Source organism: Sus scrofa, chromosome 9 (assembly GCF_000003025.6).
Source record: "Sus scrofa isolate TJ Tabasco breed Duroc chromosome 9, Sscrofa11.1, whole genome shotgun sequence".
Taxonomy (NCBI): domain Eukaryota; kingdom Metazoa; phylum Chordata; class Mammalia; order Artiodactyla; family Suidae; genus Sus; species Sus scrofa.
The window spans coordinates 12,917,028-12,938,265 of NC_010451.4; the positions used below are offsets into that span (position 1 = coordinate 12,917,028).

At 39.9% G+C, this 21,238-nt stretch overlaps 1 protein-coding gene across 5 annotated transcripts in view; it reads right to left on the reverse strand.

Moving 5' to 3' along the window:
- The window catches only part of NARS2 (asparaginyl-tRNA synthetase 2, mitochondrial (putative)), a 141,551-nt gene that overhangs the window by 47,681 nt on the left and 72,632 nt on the right, over positions 1-21,238 (reverse strand). For all 5 annotated transcript variants that reach the window (XR_002335551.1, XM_003129702.4, XM_021062568.1 and 2 more), the window contains one exon: positions 1,173-1,305. Coding sequence is in view for 4 of the 5 variants with exons in the window: in XM_003129702.4 (XP_003129750.1) it covers positions 1,173-1,305 (133 nt within the window). In the remaining variant the exon portion in view is untranslated. The remainder of the gene's footprint in view (positions 1-1,172; positions 1,306-21,238) is intronic.

Sequence of the window (21,238 nt, forward strand, 5' to 3'; positions counted from 1 at the left end):
ACCTAAGATGGGATAATAAAATTGTAAATCCATTCTATTTGGAAGTATAAGTGGCATTTCTGTTTTAAGTGGAATTGGGTCATACTGGATGAATAAGTAGAAACGAACAGAAGAGTTAATGAGCTTTGCTAAAATAAACATCCTATAACCAGATATCCGAACTAAGATATTAACTGAAATGGTATTGGGTAGAATTCACAATAACAGTTAACAAATTCTGGGTACTTACTAGTAAGTGTCAGGAATTATGCTAAGTAAGTGCCTTATATATATTATCTGTCTAATCCTGTAAACTACCCTATGAAGTAAGAATTACTATTCCCATTTTATGGATGAGGAAGCTGAGGGTCAGAGAAATTAAGTCCCTTGTCTAAGGGACAACAGTAAGTTATGGAGCTAAGAATCAAATCCTGGTCCACCCAACTCCAGAGCCTGTTTGCTCTGTCTGGATTATGGCCACAGCCTCCTGAAAGAGCTCCCGCCCCTATTTTTATCTCCCTCTAAATCATTCTTCATAATGCCGTTAGATACTTCTAAAATACAATTCTAACCATAGACTTCCCCAGCCGAGAACGCTTTCATCTTTTGGATTAAGTTCAAAATCCTCAGCATGGTATTTAAACACACAGTCTTTCTTTGATGAGCTGACTCTTGTCTACCTCTCCAGCTCCATCCCTATCCCAGAGCTCTGCCAGCTCCTGTGGGTGCTTTCTAATACTACAGCTACAGACATGTTTCTCTTAACTATAAAGACATTTTATTGACTTGCCTCGTAAATAACAAGATCTACTATTTACTGAGCCTGCTTTGTGCCGTATTCTGAAATAGTTGCTTTCTATTATATATGATTTCATTTACTTCTCACAATAACCTAGTGAAATAGCTACTATTATTCTCATTTTATAGTTGAGGAAGCCAAAGATCACCGAGGTTGGGTAACATCATTAAGAAGTCAATGGCAGAACGCAGACATGAACTTAAATCTGCCTGATTCTCGTACTTTATTACACTAACTGCATTCGCTAGATGTTTACTAAGTTAAGCAGCTCTCCACCTTCTTCATTCTATGCACACCTGGAAGGCACATATGTCCAAGGTAAAAAGTATACCGAAGCATTTTAATGTCACAGATGCCTGATATTTAGAAATTGTTTTAAAACTTGCATACTTACCTGCATGAGATCTTGAAGGCTCTCAAGAAAAGAAATCTCTGCTTCTACCATATAAAACTCGGCCAGGTGTCTCCGGGTCTGAGAATTCTCTGCTCGGAATGTTGGACCAAAGGTAAACACTTGAGTAAAAGCTCTGCAATTCAAGATTTTTATTCAAGTATAAAAATAGGATTCACATGATTAATTTTAAGTATTTAAAATATTCAGTGAGCTCTTAAGAAAAAAAAAAAAACAAGTCCTGTGCCGCTGTCTTATCCACAAATCCACACATATTTGCTGCAATATTTCTTTAATGGGTGTTAATAATAGTTTCATTAAAAATGTTTCATTTATAGAAACCATTTTATCCCAAAGGAATCTGCAAGTGTATTTATAAACCCTACAGCTTACTAAATATAGGAATATAACCGCTTCTGGGTGCACTCTACGGCAGCTGCCTTAGACAGCAGGCAACTACATTCCACAGCAACCGAAAACAAAGTAAAAGAAAAATACCAGCGCCTAAGAAGCTCCACAGAGAATCTAGGCGGTAGCAGTTAAACTGGAATTTCAGAATTCCATGTGGATAAGGCAAGCTAGTCATTTTCTAAATATGTGAAAAAAAATCAGATATGTATTTGTTAGGCCTACCTGTGGCCTTCACAGCCACCCAAGAATTTCAGTCAATGCTGAGTGACCCCTGACATCTGGGAATGGGGTGGATTTTGAAGAACAGTTTACCCTCAGATTTTCTATAACTCAACCACATAAATGGAAAAAAAGTCTTATTTTTAAATTCCTGCAAAGAAGTGGACATGACACCCTCACGCATTCTTTTAACACTTCTAGTCACCCTCATATGGGAAAAGGGCAACAAGTGAGATTAGATCAAGCATATATGAAGGAATGAATATTTCCTGAGGACCATGCAATGTCTAAATTTTAAGGTTTTGCTAGAGCAAAACAAGAGGCTGGGGGCTCTACAGCTGTTATCCTAAACACTCATTTGCTGTCATCAGTCAAATAACAGTAGATCAGGAAAACCATGTAGAAAACAGAGGGACTGAAGATACACATACCAGTTTTTTTGTTTGCTTTGCTGTTTTTTTTAAGTAAAGATACTCTGGGAAATTACAGCAATTACAGTAAAGCAATTGTAGTGGAAATTATGAGACTTTTTTTTTTTTCTTTCAAAGGTCATTTTAGTTAAGGCCTAGCTGGTAAGAAGCTTAGGAATTTGTTTTGGTTCTACAGTCACCTTCCTGAGATCCTGATCAGTTAACCTCTGAGAATCTTAGTTTTTAATGGAAAAACAGTAAGAACTAAAAATTATTACTATGGTAACCTCTCTCTCAAGATTCAGATCCAGAATTGCTTCCTAGAATGTTCCTGAAAACACTGACCCTACCTTGTCCAAAATGAAGATTCTTGCCTTGCTCCCCAAAACAAAAAACAAAATAATGAACAATCCTGATTTTCTTTTTAATTTCCCCCAGCTCTGTTAATCTCAGTTAACCCACCTCATCGCCCAAAACAGACTTCCACCCTCTCTCACTGCCCTCGCACTTCCCGTATCACACTGACAGAATCATGCTGTTCGCACCTAGCAAAACGTGCACATCCAGAGACTCTTCTTTATTTCCACAGATACTGTCTTAGTGTACACTCTTGTGTCTGCCACCTTTCTTCCTCCAGCCCGGAACCACTGTAAGTTTTCAAACTTGATCTGATTATATCAGCCCTAATTTAAAAATCTTCAGGAGTTCTCATTGTGGTGCAGCAGAGGGTCAGGGATCTGGCATTGCCACAAGCTGTGGCGTAGACCGGCAGCTGTAGCTCCAATTCGACCCCTAGTCTGGGAATCTCCATATGCCGCAAGCGCAGCCCTAAAAAACCAAAAAAAAAAACAAAACAAAAATAAAACCAAAAAAACAAAACAAACGAACAACAAAAAAAAACCAAACCAACCCCAAAAAACCAAAAATCGTTACTGCTTCTCCCTGCTCAAAGGTTAAAAGTCCAAGTCCTCACTCTGAGGAACTTCCCTCACAGAGCCTTTCCTCCAGCACACCAGCCCCTCTCCTCACACGCCCTGCAGGCCTCTAGGCCTTTTCACTGGCTGTCCCCTCCCTGTAGTGCCACCCCCTGCTCCTCTCTCTCCAACCCGCAAATTCCCATCCATCCTTCAAGATGTGGCTTCCATGTCACTTTCTCTTTGTAACCTTATCATACACCCCCAAGTTTACTGCCCCCTCCTTTATATCTCTGTAACACTTTGTTTATACATTTATTACATAAAATGTATCACCTGGAAATATAATTATGCATTTCATATCTTTTTTTCTCAATAAACTATGAAACTTTCCAAGCAGGGAAAACGTTTGCTTCATCTTTGCGTCTCTAGTGCCTGAGATGAAGCAGGTGTTCAGGCTGAAGGAGAAACGGTGATGATGACAGGCTTCCTGGTTGTAAACTAAAAAAGCACAACTTTCTCCCAAACAGTAACATTAAAATTAACGTACAGAACAATACGCAGAAATATCTTAGTGTGGCTGTTACTCCGGGACCAAAATGGGTCAAACAATCTAGGTCTGTCCCAAACAATAAATTCAAAATGACAGGGCCCTGAGTTTCCAATCTGTGACTATGCAACTTCTAGGTAGGTTGGCAATAGCATATCCAGATAAATAAAACGCCTTTTTTTTTTCCTGGCACTGCATCATAAGAAACTGTATACACAGATGTTCACTAACAACAAAGGATATTCACTGAGATTTTCCAGGACATAAATAGAAACTACGTGGCAGAGGTGAAATTTACTCTGGAGGCTTTGAGGAAGACTTCCAAGAAATGGGCAGTTACCATCCTGAAATACAAGGAAGGCCAATGGGACTGCTGTTCACAACAGCCACATTATACACTGTAAGGTACCAGACACAGAGAAAACAGTGGTATCTAAAAAAAACTACAGATTCACATCACAAGGGCATTTGCTTCTCAGATGGACAGGGTGTTCCAAGATGCAAACAATAGGGGTTTTTTATTTAATGACGGTTAATGATTTCTCCAGCAATACAGAGTAAGCTCCCTAGTATAAAATACAGAAAAGAATCAGGAATTTTTATTTTAATTATAGTTAAGGATCAGATTCTAATTGTGGCACCCCCAAGGTAAGTATTATTTTAATAGGGTAAGTAAAAATCAAAGGCCATGTTGCTTTCTCTGATTTAAGAGAAGGACAAAATAAGCTGGGAGGTATGTTGAAAAAGTGCCGACATTCAGCATCTAGTCTTTAAGCAGATCAATGTTTAAACAATTCACTAAAGACTACCCTACGCCAGCATCCAGTGCTCCGTAATATAGTAGTAACAGTGGCAGCAGTGCAAGTGGCTGCCAACGGCAGGCCTCCTTACGTAGGCTAGGCATTACATGTGAGAACCTCAGAGTTAGCTCCTTTGCCATTAACTCAATAAAGTGCATATTGTTACTTCCATTTTTCAGGCTAAGAAACTGAAGTTCAGAGAGGTTAAGAAGCTTTCCCAAAAGTCACTGAGTCATAGCCTAATAAGAGGTGGAGGCCAGATTTAAATCTAGATCTGACTAATCACCACAGTCTTAGTTATGATAATAAAATTGTGATGCTCATAACTGAACATGAACGAACCTAGTAAATAGGAGAGAAAATTTGTAATGTGAGCCCCCCTCATTCTCAAAGACAACTACGGTAAGAAATCTGGCACATTTCCCTTCCTTATGAGTAGCTCTTTTGTTTTATGTGTTAAAATTATAGTTCTCTAAGATATGCTGACTTCATGCAAATGATGAGAAGATAAACTGTAATGACACTTTAGCAAGTTACGTGGTATTTCTGGTCTTCAAATTCCTATAAGAGTGGGAGATGGAGGCAGTTTGGCATGATTCTTTAGTATCTTTTACAATAATTTTGTTTCTACGTCCAGGTAAAATTACTATTATTTTAATTTGTGCTGATTTCTTATTTTTATCTGTCTTCCACACACATGAAAGCGATGTGCAGCAAGGCTTGGCCCAACCAATAGTTAAAATAAGATCTGAAAACAAGGCCATTTCTAAAATAAGATTCAAAGCCAGGTGAAAGGCCAGTACTGCTGTGAGAAGAGACCAGCAGAAAAGAAAACACTCAGCACTCAGAATCATTCTTGTGCCAAATTACAGAGAGAGGAAAGCTATATAAGGAAAGCCCATGAGCTTGGAGTTGATGTTTAAGATAACAAAAGTACATTCAATACACAGCAACCAAGACAGCTACAAAAATGGCTTTTTAAAAATAAAAAGTAAAGTTACCAAAAAAAGGTTCTACAAAGGTCATTTTCTCCCTTGTGTGGAGAAAGTCCTAAATTGGCAAGTGGATTATTATAAAATAGTCACTGGTTCACTGGTTTCTTGGCCATTTATTCTTTCTGGCCCTGAAATTTAAGAGCTAATGTTTCTATTTTGAAAGAATAGAGGAATTACTGTTCTTCAGCTGGGGAAGAAGTTATCATTCAGTATAAGGGGGACCAGTAACTTTCCCTAAGGCCTCCCACCCCACCCTCCTAGGACTTCTCTACTGTCATTCAGGAGACATTCCCTGAAATGAAGGGAACTCATAGTCAGCTTTAAGCCGGCATTTAAAACAGCCTTTGTCAAGTGGTATCCCCATTGTCCAGAAAATAATCACCTATTTTACAACTGCTTTGTATCCACTGGATTATCAATACTGTGACCTATTTGTCATTTATAATTTCTACCTGCCTAACACAGTGGACTTCAGGCACCTGCTTCTCAGCTTTCCCTTTTCCTCTACCTTGCAAGAGTACACTTAGTGGAAGGGTTTATTCAGAGGTATAACCTCACCATTTCAATTCTCATTAAGATGTCTTAGTGAGGAGGCCCTCTAAAATCTCAAAATTTCTTTTTTACCAGTATTGCCAAATATTTCTGCAAAATTATTTTCTTAAACATGTCCTCTCATTTAGAACTGAATCTGAGCACCACGCAAGCTTAGTCTTAATTGCATAATGAGATTCAAAGCTTGATAAAGTTCTGACAACAATCCTACTAAACTAAAAGGAGTGGAGGGGTGGCTACTCTTCTCTGATGAGCATCTGCCCTGGGGGAGAGACATCCAGCAAAGGGACTGTGAATCCCAGGGGTGCTGAAATAGGAAAGAGCTTGACACGTTTAGAGAACACAGTAGGTCAGAATGGTGAGAGAGGAGGTCAAGGAGGTGGGAAGTGATTAGAACATGTAGGGTCTTCCTTGTGAGCATGCTGGAAAGTCTGAATTTTACTTAATACTCCTTGAAATACGCTCTCCTCTTGAATATTTTTTTTAAATTTTTAATTTTATTTTTTTTGTCTTTTAGGGCTACAACCGCAGCACATACAAGTTCTCAGGCTAGGGGCTGAATTGGAGCTGCAACTGCTGATCTACACCACAGCTCACAGCAACGCCGGATCCTTAACCCACTGAGCAAGGTCAGGGATCAAACCCGCAAACCCATGGCTACCTGTCAGGTTCGCTACCACCGAGCCATGACAGAAACTCCCTCCTCCTGAAATATTTAACACTGTATCCTCTTAGTTTTCCTCCTATTTTTCTGACTCCCACTTCTGCCTCCTTCCACACTCTAGGCTAACTGTTTACTAAATACCACCGCTCTTCAAACCTGAGTCTTAGACTCTCTTCTTTTCTCACTGTATATGTTCCCCCTAAACAACCTCACCTCAATGATTTCAATTAACTGCCTACTGGCACACAATGCACAAGTTTTACGCCCTGCCCAGAGCTCTCTCGGCTGCAGTAGCACACACCTGCCTAAGTGAGTCAACACTTTCACTGTCACACACAGAGGTCACGCCTTGCCAACCACTCACGCTGGCTTCACTCTGCTTCCGACCTCCAGGTCAGTCCTTCCATTAGGTTCCTTAGTAGCCAGCACATGTATCGCTGCTCACAGTGCCTTTCAAAATAAAAAAGCTGCCATTTATGGGTGTGATAATTAGTGTAATATCCATCTTTTGTACTACACTGTAAATTTCATGAGCGACCTTACCTATTTTTTGGTTCATTATAGTATCCTCGGTCTTAACTCAGGGCCTGATATACACTAGACAATTAAAACTGGTCAAATAAGTAACTCATTTTCTAGAAAATAAAATAACTGAATCTTTGAAACATTACTGGGATGGGGGTGAGGACAGAGAGGTAAGAGGAAGATGATAAACAGAATATCAATTACAAGCAAAATATTCTGTTACTCTCTGAAACAATTTCTCACAGAAGGCTCTAGGAGAAAAATGAATCATGTTTTTGAAAAGAATGCCCACATACTAGTTTTTGCTCCGTAGGTAACAAGCATATCTTTGAAAGGAGTCGATCAGATGAACTTCTCTAACTAAGAAAAGGTTTTACATTTTGAGAAACTAAAATGTTACCACATGAAAAAAAATTTCCTTAAGTCTTATTCCTTGTCAACAAAGAAGCATCAGATTCTTTGGTTTCTGCCAAGTGGATACCAACAAGTTAAAACAATGATTGCCTTTTTATCATTCCAATGACGCACTCCTCAGGGAACTGACTGCGTTTAGAAAATAGCTTTTTTCTTAAGGGTCAACACTTGGTAATTGTTCTGTGTAATTGTCCTGACATTATAGCAAGACATGAAAACCACCTTTGTAAAAAAGGTACGCATTTTGCTACGGCATCTATTTGTGCCTAGATTCTCCCTCTTCTATTCCTCCTATGTAGCAGTTCTGGTATGAGGACCACAGAGGAGAACACGGGAGCCTGTTACCTTAGGGACATGCACCGCGTGGTGCTGCATGTTATTAAGCCTATCGAGATCTCGAAGGTTACCTTTTCTGAAGTCTGATGAAGCAGCAGTAGATGAGTCACTACGGCACTGAATTCTCAACAGTTTCCTGGGCTCAAGTTCACTGCAGATGACCCTTAGTTTCCAAAGGTGCTGCTGGTGGTGAAGAGCCTGTCTTCTAAAGACCTAAACTGAAATCCTGCCTTCTCTATTTATGAACTAGGCAAGTTAATGTCTTTGAAATTAAATTTTCCCACGTGAAAATGACGTTAAGTACACATTTGTTATGGGGTTATTATAAAGATGAAAGGAAACAAAATATGCAAAAAGCTTAAAGTAATATTAACTATGTGGTACATGTGCAGCAAATGAGTGAGAGGGTTTTTTGTTTCTTTCCTTTCCAAAGGTCTACAGTTCCCATCTGATTGGTCTCAAGACCTCTTTACACTTTGAATTAATGCCAAAGAGATTCTGTTTATGTAGATTATGTCTACCAGTGAAACCTAAATTTTTAAAAGTTTATTATTTCATTTAAAAACAATCAACTCACCATAGGCCATAAAAAAAACCATCTTTTTAATAAAAATTCCTAGGAGGAATGGTACTGTTCTACATTTTGGTAAGTCTCCTTCTATCTGGCTTAATAGAAGACACCTGGATTCTCACAGCTGCTTCTGCAGCAAAGCTATTGTGCCATCACATGCCCTGAAGACCTTGGAAAACTGCACTGAGAGAATGAAAAACACAAATACGGGCTTAGTATTATTATGAAAATAGTTTTAATCTCAAAGGACTTCCCCAAAAGGGTCTTGGGGGCCTCAGACCAAACTCTGTAAACCATTACTTTAGGCAATGATTCTTAATGAGGAGTATTAATTTGGGGCTTTACCGCTGGAGACTGCCACTCGGAAAATTTAGGGCGGGTTCTAGCCATGGGTATGTTTAAAAGTTCTACACGTAATTATTGTGTGAACTCCTAATTAAGAACCACTGCCATAAAAAAGGTTAAGATCATTAGTCAATATACTTCTCAAAAAGTTCAGTGGCTATGATTTTTTACATGGACAATAATGTGCTGGTGAGGCTGTGGAGAAACTCCTCGTACAGTGCTGGTGGGAACGTAAAATCATGCAGTTGCTGTGAAAAAGTCTGATGATCCCTTTAGAAGTTAAAAATAGAATTATCAGATAACCCAATACTTTCATGCCTCAGTACAAACACAAAAGAAATGAAAACAAGTGTTCAAAAAACCCTTATATATGGATGTTTAAAATTTCATTTTTCATAATAGTCAAAAAGTAGAATCAATACAAATGTTCACTGATGGATTAATGGATAAACAAGATGTGGTATTTCCATACAATGGAATATCATTCTGCCATAAAGAGGAACCAAACAGTAATATATCCTACAATGTGGATGACTCTTTAAACATTATGTTAAATGAAAGACAGATACACAAGGCCACACATGGTATGATTTCTTTTCTATGAAACAGACAGAAAGGCAGATTCATAGAAACAGCAGAAGAGTGGCTGTCAACAGCTGAGGAGAAGAGAGAATGGCAAATGGGTATGGGGTTTCCTTCTGAGGTGATAAAAATGTTTTGGAATGTATAGTGGTTTTGATTACACAATGTCACTAAAAAAAAATCTTCATGTTATATGTATGTGAATTTTATCACAACTAAATTTTTTAAAAGTTTGTTGAAACTGATTGTCCATCAGGCAGGCACTTTACACACGTTTTATTTCATCCTTGCTACACTATGGGGCAGCTGATGTCCTTTTCTTTACAAATGAGGTTTAGACAAGTAACTAGTCCAGAGGAGCATAGCAAAGCTGGTTTTAACCAAAGCAGTCTGACTCCATGGTCCACTTTCTGTTGTGCTGTACGTGTGCACTCTTTTTTTTAAAGGCCACTCCTGTGGCATATGAAAGTTCCAGGGCTAGGGATCAAACTGGAGCTACAGCTGCAGGGCTATGCCACAGCCACAGCAACTCGGGATCTGAGACACATCTGCGACCTATGCTGTAGCTTGCAGCAATGCAGGATCCCTGACCCACTGAGTGAGGTCAGGGACTGAACTCACATCCTCATGGACACTAGGTCAGGTTCTTAACCTGCTGAGCCACAATGGGAAGTCCACGTGCACTCTTTAAAATAACAAAGTGGGGGTCAACACAAGATGGTAGAGTAGGACTTGAGTTATCTCCTCTCACAAAAACACCAAAACCACAACTAACTGCTGAACATCAACAAAGTAGACTGGAAGTTACCAAAAAAGACATCCTATACTCAAAGACAAAGAAGACGCCCACGAAGACAGTAAACGGGGGGCTTTGCGATACAAGCGATCCTATACATGCCAGGGGATGACCCACACACTGGAAAATAACTATATCGTAGGGGCTCTCTCCCATAGGAGTGAGAGTTCCGAACCCCACATTGGGTTCCCAGCCTGGCACTGGGAAGAGGAGCTCCCAGGGCATTTGGCACTGAAGGTCTGCGGGCTTGAGCACAGAAGCTCAAGCTTCTGGATGAAACTGGATGAAACTCTGTATGATACCATTTATGTAAAATACGTAAATATAAATTCATTTCTATATAAACATTACATATACGAAATTCTAGAAAAGGGAAATCTCCGATGAGAAAAAGCAGCTCTCTCACTGCCTAGGGCACAGAGCTGGGGAAGGAGACTGAATGCCAAGGGACACGAGGGGATCTGGGGAGGTGACGGGAAATAGTCCATATTTTTATCACTGTGGAGATCACAAAGGTTTATACATTTTAAAAAATTCATTAAACTGTACATTTAAAATGGGCGCATTTTAATTGCATGTAAACTATAATCAATAAAACTGACTGAGAAGCAACAATACAAGGGGTGGGATCGAGACGGCAGAGGAGTGAGATGTGACACACACCTTTTCCCACAAACACATCAAAAGAACCCATCGACATGTTGAATGATTCGCACGGAACATCTACTGAACGCTGGCAGAAGAATTTAACCCTCCAAAGAGGGCAAGAAACCCTCCAAATAACTGGGTAGAACAAAAGGAAAAAAGAGAGAGAGAAAGGAATGGAGGCAGGACTGGCACTCCTGAGCGGGAGAGGAAAAGAACCCACACCCCGGAAAGTCACCTGACGGGGGGGATCAGACAAGATGGAGGGACCTCAAAGCCTCAGAGAAAAATGCAGCAGCTGCACCGAGGAGGGCAAAGCAGAGAGAGAGAAGCACAGGCCAGTGGTACCACCCCACCCCCAGAAACCACAGCCTGAGACAGGAGGGGGCTGAGCACCGAGACTCGGGCTCCAGAGGTCAGTTCTGAGAAGAGGACTAGGACGGGCTGTGTGGAGATGACCTGAGGGGCTAGGGAGCGGTGCACCAAGGGCTGGGGAGCAGAGTACCACAGCCGAGGAAACCCAGGAGGAAGTCAGGACCCTCAGGAGAAGCAAGGCGCCATCGCTGAGGAGGGCATGAGGAGAGGGGACCACCATAAGAATATATTTCTCTGCACATACAGAGTTGGGGCTACAGGCAGTGAGGCACCTGTTGAGCAGGCTATAGGGTGACGGGACTCTCTTGGTGGGCTATGGATGGTGGCACCTCCCGTGCGTCCTGTGTGTCCTACAGGCAGGAGGGGCAAACTCAGTCATCTCAGACTCCAGAGGTGGGCATGGCCTGCCACCATTAGGGGTCTGTGAACAGGCACTACCTGCAGCCACTGGCACCTGGTTGGCCCAGAGGAGGGAACTGTAACTAAGCACCACCTGCTGCTGTTCTCACTCCCCTGAGAATGCACACATCCTACAACTGCCACTCCCAAAAACTCTGGGCACTGCCTACAACCGCCTGGGTGTTACTGCCACTTGCCAAGGCCTTGCAACTAGGAGCAGCCTGCATCACCTTCCTGAGGGTCCATGCCACTGCCAAGGGCCAGCAAGCAGGCACTGGCTGCTAGGTCCTGCCTATTGCCTCCATCTGGCTGGAAGCATGTGCAGCACCCTAAAAATAAATAGTAGGTCCTCAGAAAATACCCAGGGGAACTTGTGCATAGAAATAGCCCGCTAAGACCAGAGAGGTTGCTTTCCCCAAACTCACAGAATAAGAAATATATAAGCAAAATTAAGAAGCTCAGGAAAAATTCCCAGTTAAAAGAACAGGAGAATTCCCCCGAAGGAACAAACAATGAAACAGACATCTGCAGTCTAACAGAGCTCTATACGACTATCAGGCTAAAGCAAGCAGATATAGGAAGGGGTTAATAGACTTGAAAAACAGGGCAACCACAAGTCAAATCCAAACACTGCATTCACAAAAAATTAAAAGAACAGGACACAAGCATAAATAAAAGGAAATCATCCAACCAAAAAAAGGAAGGAACAAAGGAAAAACAGAATCAACTGGAAAACGAGGTTTAAAATGGCAATAAAAACACATTTATCAATGATTACCTTAAATGTCAATGGACTGAATGCGCCAATCAAAAGACAAAGAGTGGCAGACTGATTAAAAAAAAAAAAAACCAAAAGCCTACAATATGCTGCCTGCAAGAGACTCGCCTTAGGGCAAAGGACACATAGAAATTGAAAGGGAGGGTCTGGGAAAAGACATTTCACGTGGCTGGAAAAGACAGGAAAGCAGGAGTTGCAATACTCCTATCAGACAAAAGAGACTAAAACAAAGCCCATAAAGAGAGACAAGGAAGGACGCTATTTAATGATAAAAGGATCCACCCAGGAATAGGATATTACACTTGTCGTTATCCATGTCCCTAATACAGGGGTACCCAAATACATACACCAAATACAGACATAAAGGAGAAGCTGATGGGACTACAGTAACAGTAGATTTTAACACCCCACTCACATCAGTGAACAGATCCTCTAGACAGAAAATCACTAAGGCAACCACGATCCCAAATGACATAAGAGAAAAGTTAGACTTCACTGATATTTTCAGGACATTACATCCAAAAAATCAGAATATACATTCTTTTCAAGTGCACTTGGAACTCAATTCTCAAGGACTGACTACATACTGGCGCACAAAACTAACCTCAACAAATTTAAGAGTAGAGAAATTATTTCAGGTATCTTCTCTGACCACAATGGCATGAAACTAGAAATCAACCACAGAAAAGAAATGAGAAAAAACTGATGACATGGAATCTAAACAACATGCTACTAAAAAACAATGGATCAATGAGGAAATCAAAAAGGAAATGAAAAAATACCTTGAGACAAATGATAATGAAAACACAGCATTCACAATTTATGGGATGCAGCAAAAGCAGTTCTTAGATGGAAGTTCACTGAGATACAGGCCTTCCTCAGAAAGACGAAAAATCTCAAATTAACAACTTAACCTACCACCTAAAAGAATTAGAAAAAGAATAAACAAAACCTCAAGTCAGCAGAAGGAAGGAAATAATAAATATCAGAGAGGAAATCAATAAAATAGAGATTCAAAAGACAATAGAAGGGAGTTCTGGGAGTTCCCGTTGTGGCTCAGTGGTTAACGAATCCGACTAGGAACCATGAGGTTGTGGGTTTGATCCCTGGCCTTGCTTAGTGGGTTAAGGATCCGGTGTTGCTGTGAGTTGTGGTGTAGGTTGCAGACGCGGCTCGGATCCCGCATTGCTGTGGCTGTGGTGTAGGCCAGTGGCTACAGCTCTGATTTGACTCCTAGCCTGGGAACCCCCATATGCCACAGGAAGCAGCCCAAGAAATGGTAAAAAGACCAAAAAAAAAAAAAAAAAAAAAAAAAAGGAGTTCCGTTCAAGGCTCAGGATCCAGGAAGATGTGGGTTCAATCCCTGGTCTTGCTCAGTGGGTTAAGGATCCGGTGTTGCCATGAGCTATGGTGTAGGTTGCAGACGCGGCTTGGATCCTGTGTTGCTGACTGGCTAGGCCGGCAGCTGCAGCTCTGATTCAGCCCCTAGCCTGGGAACTTCCATATGCTGCAGGTGAAAAGCAAACAAAACAAAGTAAAAAACCAAACAAGCCATAGGAAAAAAAAAAAATCAAGAAAACCAAGAGCTGGCTCTTTGAAAGAGTAAACAAAATTGACGAACCTCTGGCCAGACTCACCAAGAAGAGGAAAGAAAGAACCCAAATAAAGACAATAAGAAATGAAAAAGGAGAAATCTCAACAGATAGTGCAGAAATACAAAAAACCATAAGAGAATATTATGAACAATGATATGCCAGTAAATTTGACAACCTAGAAGAAATGGACAACTTTCTAGAGATACACAGCCTGCCAAAACTGAATCAAGAAGAAACAGATCAATTGAACAGACTGATCACTACAAATGACATTGAATATGTAATAAAAACACTTCCTACAAACAAAAGTCCAGAACCAGATGGCTCCACTGACGAATTCCACCAAACATACAAAGAAGAACTTATACCCATCCTTCTTAAACTGTTTGAAAAGATTGAATACAGAACACTCCCAAAGACATACTATGAAGCCACCATCACCCTAATACCAAAATCAGACAAAAATACTACCAAAAAAATTTACAGGCCAATGTCTTTTGTTGAGACGCAAAAATTCTCAACAAAATTTTAGGCAACTGAATCCAATAACATATACAAAAAAAGATCATACACCACGACCAAGTGGGCACCATCCCAGGTTCACAAGGATGGTTCAACATACGCAAATCAATCAACATAAAACACCACATTAACAAAAGAAAACTCAAAAACCACATGATCATCTCAACAGATGCAGAAAATGCATTTGACAAAGTCCAACATCAATTCATGATAAAAACTCTTACCAAAGTGGGTATAGAGTGAACACAACATAATAAAAGCCATTTATGACAAACCCATAGGCAATATAATACTCAACAAACAAGAGCTGAAAGCCTTCCCACTAAAATCTGGAACAAGACAAGGATGCCCACTCTCACCACTGTTATTCAACATGGTACTGGAAATCCTAGCCAAAGCAATCGGACACTCAAAAGAGATAAAAGGTACCCAAACTGGAAGAGAAGAGGTAAAATTGTCACTCTATGCAGATGACATGATACTTAGGACTCCCCATAAAAACTACTCGAACTGATCAACGAATTTAGCAAAGTAACAGGATACAAGATTAAAATTCGGCAATCAGTTGCATTTCTGTATACTAACAATAAAATATTAGAAAGGGAGTATAACAATACACTACCTTTTAAAATAACACCAGAAAAAATTATGTCTAGGAATAAAACTGACCAAGGAGGTGAAAGACTTACATGCTGAGAACTGTAAAATATTAATCAAGGAAATTAAAGAGGATTCAAAGAAATGGAAAGATAGTCCACGCTCCTGGGTTGGAAAAATGAGTATCATGAAAGTGGCCATACTACCCAAAGCAATCTACAGATTCAATGCAATCCCTATCATATTACCCATGACATTTTTCACAGAACTAGAACAAACAATCCACACATTTATATGGAACCACGAAAGACCCAGAATTGCCAAAGCAATCCTGAGGAACAAAACCAAAGCAGGAGGCATAACTCTCCCAGACTTCAGGCAATATTACAAAGCTACAGTAATCAAGACACTGTGGTACTGGAACAAAAACAGACATACAGACCAATGGTACAGAATAGAGAACCCAGAAACACACCCAGACATCTATGGTCAATTTATCTTTGACAAAGGAGGCAAGAATATAATGTGGGAAAAAGTCTCTTCAGCAAGTGGTGCTGGGAAAACTGGACAGCTGCATGCAGATCAATGACACTAGAACACACCCTCACACCATGCACAAAAATAACCTCAGAATGGCTTAAAGACTTAAACATAAGACAAGACTCCATCAAACTCTTAGAAGAGAATATAGGTAAAACATTCTTTGACATCAGCTGTACAAATGTTTACTTAGGTCAATCTCCCAAACCAATAGAAATAAAAACAAAAATAAACCTATGGGACCGAATCAAACTGACAAGCTTTTGCACAGCAAAGGAAACCATTAAAAACAACAACAACAAAAAGACAATCTTTGGAATGGGAGAAAGTAGTTTCAAACAATGTAACCGACAAGGGCCTAATCTCCAAAATATACAAATAACTCATACAACTCAACAGCAAAAAACCAAACAACCCAATTGAAAAATGGGCAGAAGACCTGAAGAGACATTTCTCCAAAGAAGAGAAACAGATGCCCAACAGGCACATGAAAAATTCTTAACATCACTAATTATTAGAGAAATACAAATCAAAACTACACTTCACACCAGTCAGAAAGGCCATCATTAGTAAGTCAAATAAAAAATGCTGGAGAGGATGTGGAGAAAGGGAACCCTCCTACACTGCTGGTGGGAATGTAAATTTGTATAATCACTCTGGAGGAGAGTATAGTGGTACCTCAGAAAACTAAATACAGAACTACCACATGACCCAGCAATCCCACTCCCGGGCATATATCTGGACAAAACTTTCATTTTAAAAAGATACACACACCCCTATCTTCACTGCAGCGCTATTCACAATAGCCAAGACGTGTAAACAACCTAAACGTCCAATGACAGATGAATGGATTAAGAAGATGTGGTATAAAAAAAGAACAAAGGCATAATAAAAAAGAACAAAATAATGCCATTTGCAGCAACGTGGATGGAACTAGAGATTCTCATACTAAGTGAAGTAAGTCAAAAAGAAAGACAAATACCATACGATATCACTTATATCTGGAAACTAGCATGTAGCACAAATGAACCTACCTACAAAAAGAAACAAATTCATGAACATGGAAAACAGACTTGCAGTTGCCAAGGGGGAGGGAGAGGGAGTGGGATGCACTGGGAGCTTGGGGTTAGGAGATGCAAACTATGGATTTGGAGCGGCTACGCAATGAGATCCTATTGTATAACACAGGTTTGTGATGGAACATGAGGGAGGATAATGTGAGAAAAAGAATGTGTGTGTGTATAACCAGGTCACTTTGCTGTATAGCAGAAATTAGCAGAACAAATCAACTATAATAAAACTTTTAAAAAAAAGCAGCAACAATAACAAAAAGGGCTTTTTTCCCCACATTGGCTTATCCTGTTATACATAAAACGTGAAGTGTCAGGCTCCTGGAACCACAGAAAGGGCACTGCAATGATCTACTCCAAAGAACAGAAGAATCCAGAATACGGTGAGGCCTCACTGTCAACATAACTGACCACAGCACTGACAGCGCGTTATTACCTAATCTGTTTATACAGTTTATTCCTGATTTTGTCTTCAAATTCTGACAGGTATCTGATGTTTGTGTCCCAATCCTGTCCTTCACTCCAGGCATGGTTTTAGTTTAACCTCTGACTTAGACATTCTGAGTCCTGAATCCTGGCAGACTCAAAATTTGTCCCAACCCTCTGCTTTGTGTAAACTCCAGTTCTGTGACTGTTATGAAAACCACTTGATTATGAGCTGTCAGGTGTTCTTTCTAGTTACACCACCTGGGCTTCTTTCTTTAGCTAGTCCTTCATACTCATCCTGGGCGCTCCACAGGTTCCAGCTGTCACCACTACCACCATCACAGCACTTACCAGTTGAGGGTCAAAGTGTGATAAACACTGGGCTTTACATAGTATCTAATTCTCACAGCAGCTCCGCAAGGTGGCCATGAAATTTATCTTTCTGATTAGGAAGTGGAGGCTCAGACATTAAGCTCCCAAGACTAATACGTAAAGAAGCTCCAATTTAAGTCTCTCTAGCCAGACTTAATAATCACTTCAATTAATAGCACCCTTCACTTAATAAATTCAGTACTTTGGGGCAGGAATACCATTATCTTAGGAGCTACTTAATTCTGTAACAGCACTGGTAACCCTCTATATGTCAATCAACAAGGTTGTCTCAAATTGTTAACATCCTCCCTGGTGTCCAACACAGTTTCTGTGAACACGAAAATTATTGCTGAATAAATGAGTAGCCACAGATATTTTTAGATAGAAGAAAACAAGCTGGGGTGGGGGTGGGGAGTCAAAGTGACTAACTTTCTGTTCCCAACTCAACCTAAGTTCTACAAACATGCAACCAACACAGATTTTTTTCCTCCTTCTAAAAAAAGTAATTAGAGCCACCTGAGTGAAACAGAATGCGGACAAGAGTCTACAGTAATTGAAACAAGTAACATCAGTCTTGCTTTTTATAGCTCTAGTTACTGACCATATTGTCAAATTACAAAGGATTAATCTGATGACTCACTACAGTAACCTGCATCTGCTCTCAGACAATGCCAACGGGCATTGCATTTCATGCAAAATGAGTTTTATATGTATCATTATTCAAGGGATTGACTGCAATTTTTTTTTTTAAACTCACAGCAAAACTGCTTATTTCAAAAGCATCCAATACTTCAGATAATTTGTTTGCTTAACCAGAACTCAGTGAGGTAGATAATAGGGCTATTCTCCTGTACAGTTCAAGTATAAAAAAGGCAAGTTAGTAATCTTTCCTCACAAAGGAAAGCAATACTAGAAAAGGGTAGAGAATCCAATGTTTAGACTTCTAAGGCAGTATGCAGATATTGCAGCGTTAGCACATTTAGACAGAGAAACTAAATAGTACACAAACCAACAATTCAAGAAAAGCAAATTAATACCTCTCGAATTAGTAAAAAGCAAGTTTAGTGAATGAAGCACAGATATTTCTAGTCACTCCTTCCTGAGACAACCTCAAAATAAAGAATAAACAAGAAGGGGCACTTCAGTGGAAAGGAGCTCTCAGCACATCTTTGGAGGACAGAAAAAGGATGGCTGAGTGATGATCAATGCATCCAAGTATGAAGCCACTATCTGGAACACAGAGTGAGCACACTGCAGCAGATAGGAGAAGACAGGCACACAGAACCATGTGATCGAGCCAGAGCCTCCGCAGAGACAAGATGGGTCATTAACTCACTGTGCCACAGTAGGAACTCCATAAATGACATTTTAAAATGCACTTTCATGTACTCATTCTTCTGATAAGATTACTTCTACATTAAATTCAACCTAGAGAAGGTGAAATTCCCTTGGCATGGGCTCTTCGTATCCTCAAGGCAATCTTTTTTTACAACAGCTCCTACATATCCAATTTCTTATTTAATGTCTATCTTGCTCATTAGACTGTATGGGGTCAGGAAGGGTGGCGTCTTATCTTTCATGTTCATCTCTGCGTCCCAGCACCAACCTAGTGTTTGACACACAGTTGGCTCTCAACAAATGTTCAATCAAATTAAGATTGATTTTTGAGTCCTGGATTATGTAAGCAGTAGTAATAAAAACTAAGACAAAGAGGAACAAGATAGAGTTTAAGGAATTTACAGGCTAATGGGAAGATAAGCATACAAATAGATAATTCAACATTTCCTAACAAATTAGATTGATAGGAACTCTCTTCCAACAGGTATTTATGTGTTTGTTCTGTTAAGTAATAGAGTTACAAAATTCAGTAAATTCAAAAGTTCAGAGTCTAAGCTATAGAAAAAAAAATAAGGATTCCAGTGTTACAAAATAGATAAGAATAAAGCAACAGGGACATACAAAAGAGGGACATTTAAACATGAAAGATGTAGTGGTGGTGGGTGCGGGAGGTGGGTAGGGATTCTGGGTTAGATCATTTTTAAGCTGAGTTTAGACTAATGGACAGAGGTTACCTAGACAAAGGCACGGAGAAAGGACAGTCTAGGTAGAAATAAACAACACAGGCAAAGGAACACAAATAGAGTGAAAGAGAATGATATGATTAGAATATTATAAGCACTTCAGGAGAGCTGAAGCAAAACGAAGTGGAAGCAAATGACTAAAAGGATGCAAAGGCTGTGGGAAAAGAGGCATTTGAAATGATACCCATACAGCTGCTCTGATAAGGATGCACGGATGACAGTGCCATTTCCTCAGATGGAGACTTCAGAAGGAAAAAACAGATTTGGGGGAATAAGATGCTGATTTCAGTTTTGAACATTTTGAGAAGAGTACATGATAGCTCACTGGAGAAAACAACTGGTGCTTTAGTTTACAGGTAGGGAGCTGAGCAGAGATCCCGTATTACAGAGATGAATTTCACACCATTCTTTGACCATCACCTGGAATTTGTCTGGGTTATTACTCCACCAACAGTTCTTAGTAAGACCTCCATTCTTTAAGCCTACCACTTTTTTTTTTTTTTTTTTTTTGGTCTTTTTAGAGCCACCCCTGCGTCTTGTGGAGTTTCCAAGACTAGGGATCGAATCAGGAGCTGTAGCTGCTGGCCCAAACAACAGCCACAGCAACCGCCAGATCTGAGCTGCATCTTTGACCTATACCACAGCTCACGGCAGCCCCGGATCCTTAACCTTTTGAGCAAGGCCAGGGATGGAACCTACGTCCTCATGGATGCTAGATTCGTTTCCACTGAGCCACAACGGGAACTCCCAAGCCTACCACTTTTTCCATCATCACTCTCTATCCTTATTTCCTCACTTCTCTCCACTCCTTGATCTATCATTTCAACCTTCTGTACTTAGCTGCTTCCATCACACTCGTTTGGAATACCCAGCCTGGTTAATCCACATATTCACATCCTCTGTTTGCATCCAAGCAAGCTAAATATTTCTCCTGAAAAGCCTCTGCATTTTCAGCTCGATTTGTCTGAAATGCTCATCTCCTGGCTCTATTATACAAATAATGAATAATGAATGAAGTTCCTGAGTCATTCATTTCAATAGTCTGTTAACCCATACTTTCTAAATAGGGTCAATTTTTAAAGGAAATAATACACTAAAAGAAGAAACCTCTGTGTTTTAAGGTCCCACAATCAAGAGAATAGCATAAAGAACCTTTATCATTCACATACATTCAGGAAACAATTAGGTAATTAAAGTTCCCAAAGTTTCATGATGGTATATATCATTTTCATGAAGAGAGTCAAAGCAGTGATGAACATATATTTTAGCTAAACTTTATAGTAGAAACAGTAGAGGAAAATTTTTGAAGAATGAGAATTTGTGCTTTACAAATTCAAATTAACCATCCTTACTCAATGTCTACTATTTTTAGTAGATAAAATATTTAGAGTATTTATTTATGAGACAGACATGAATTACAAACCAGCTAAACACTAAACACGAAAGGCCTTCCCTCCCCCCTCCAGGACATGAAGTAGGGGAGCATTATATATATAAAAACAAAACAAAAAAACCCAGAAAAAAGAGAAAAATAATTTATTTTGAGAAAAAAACAGGGAAGGGGTCAAGGAGGGAGTCATATTTC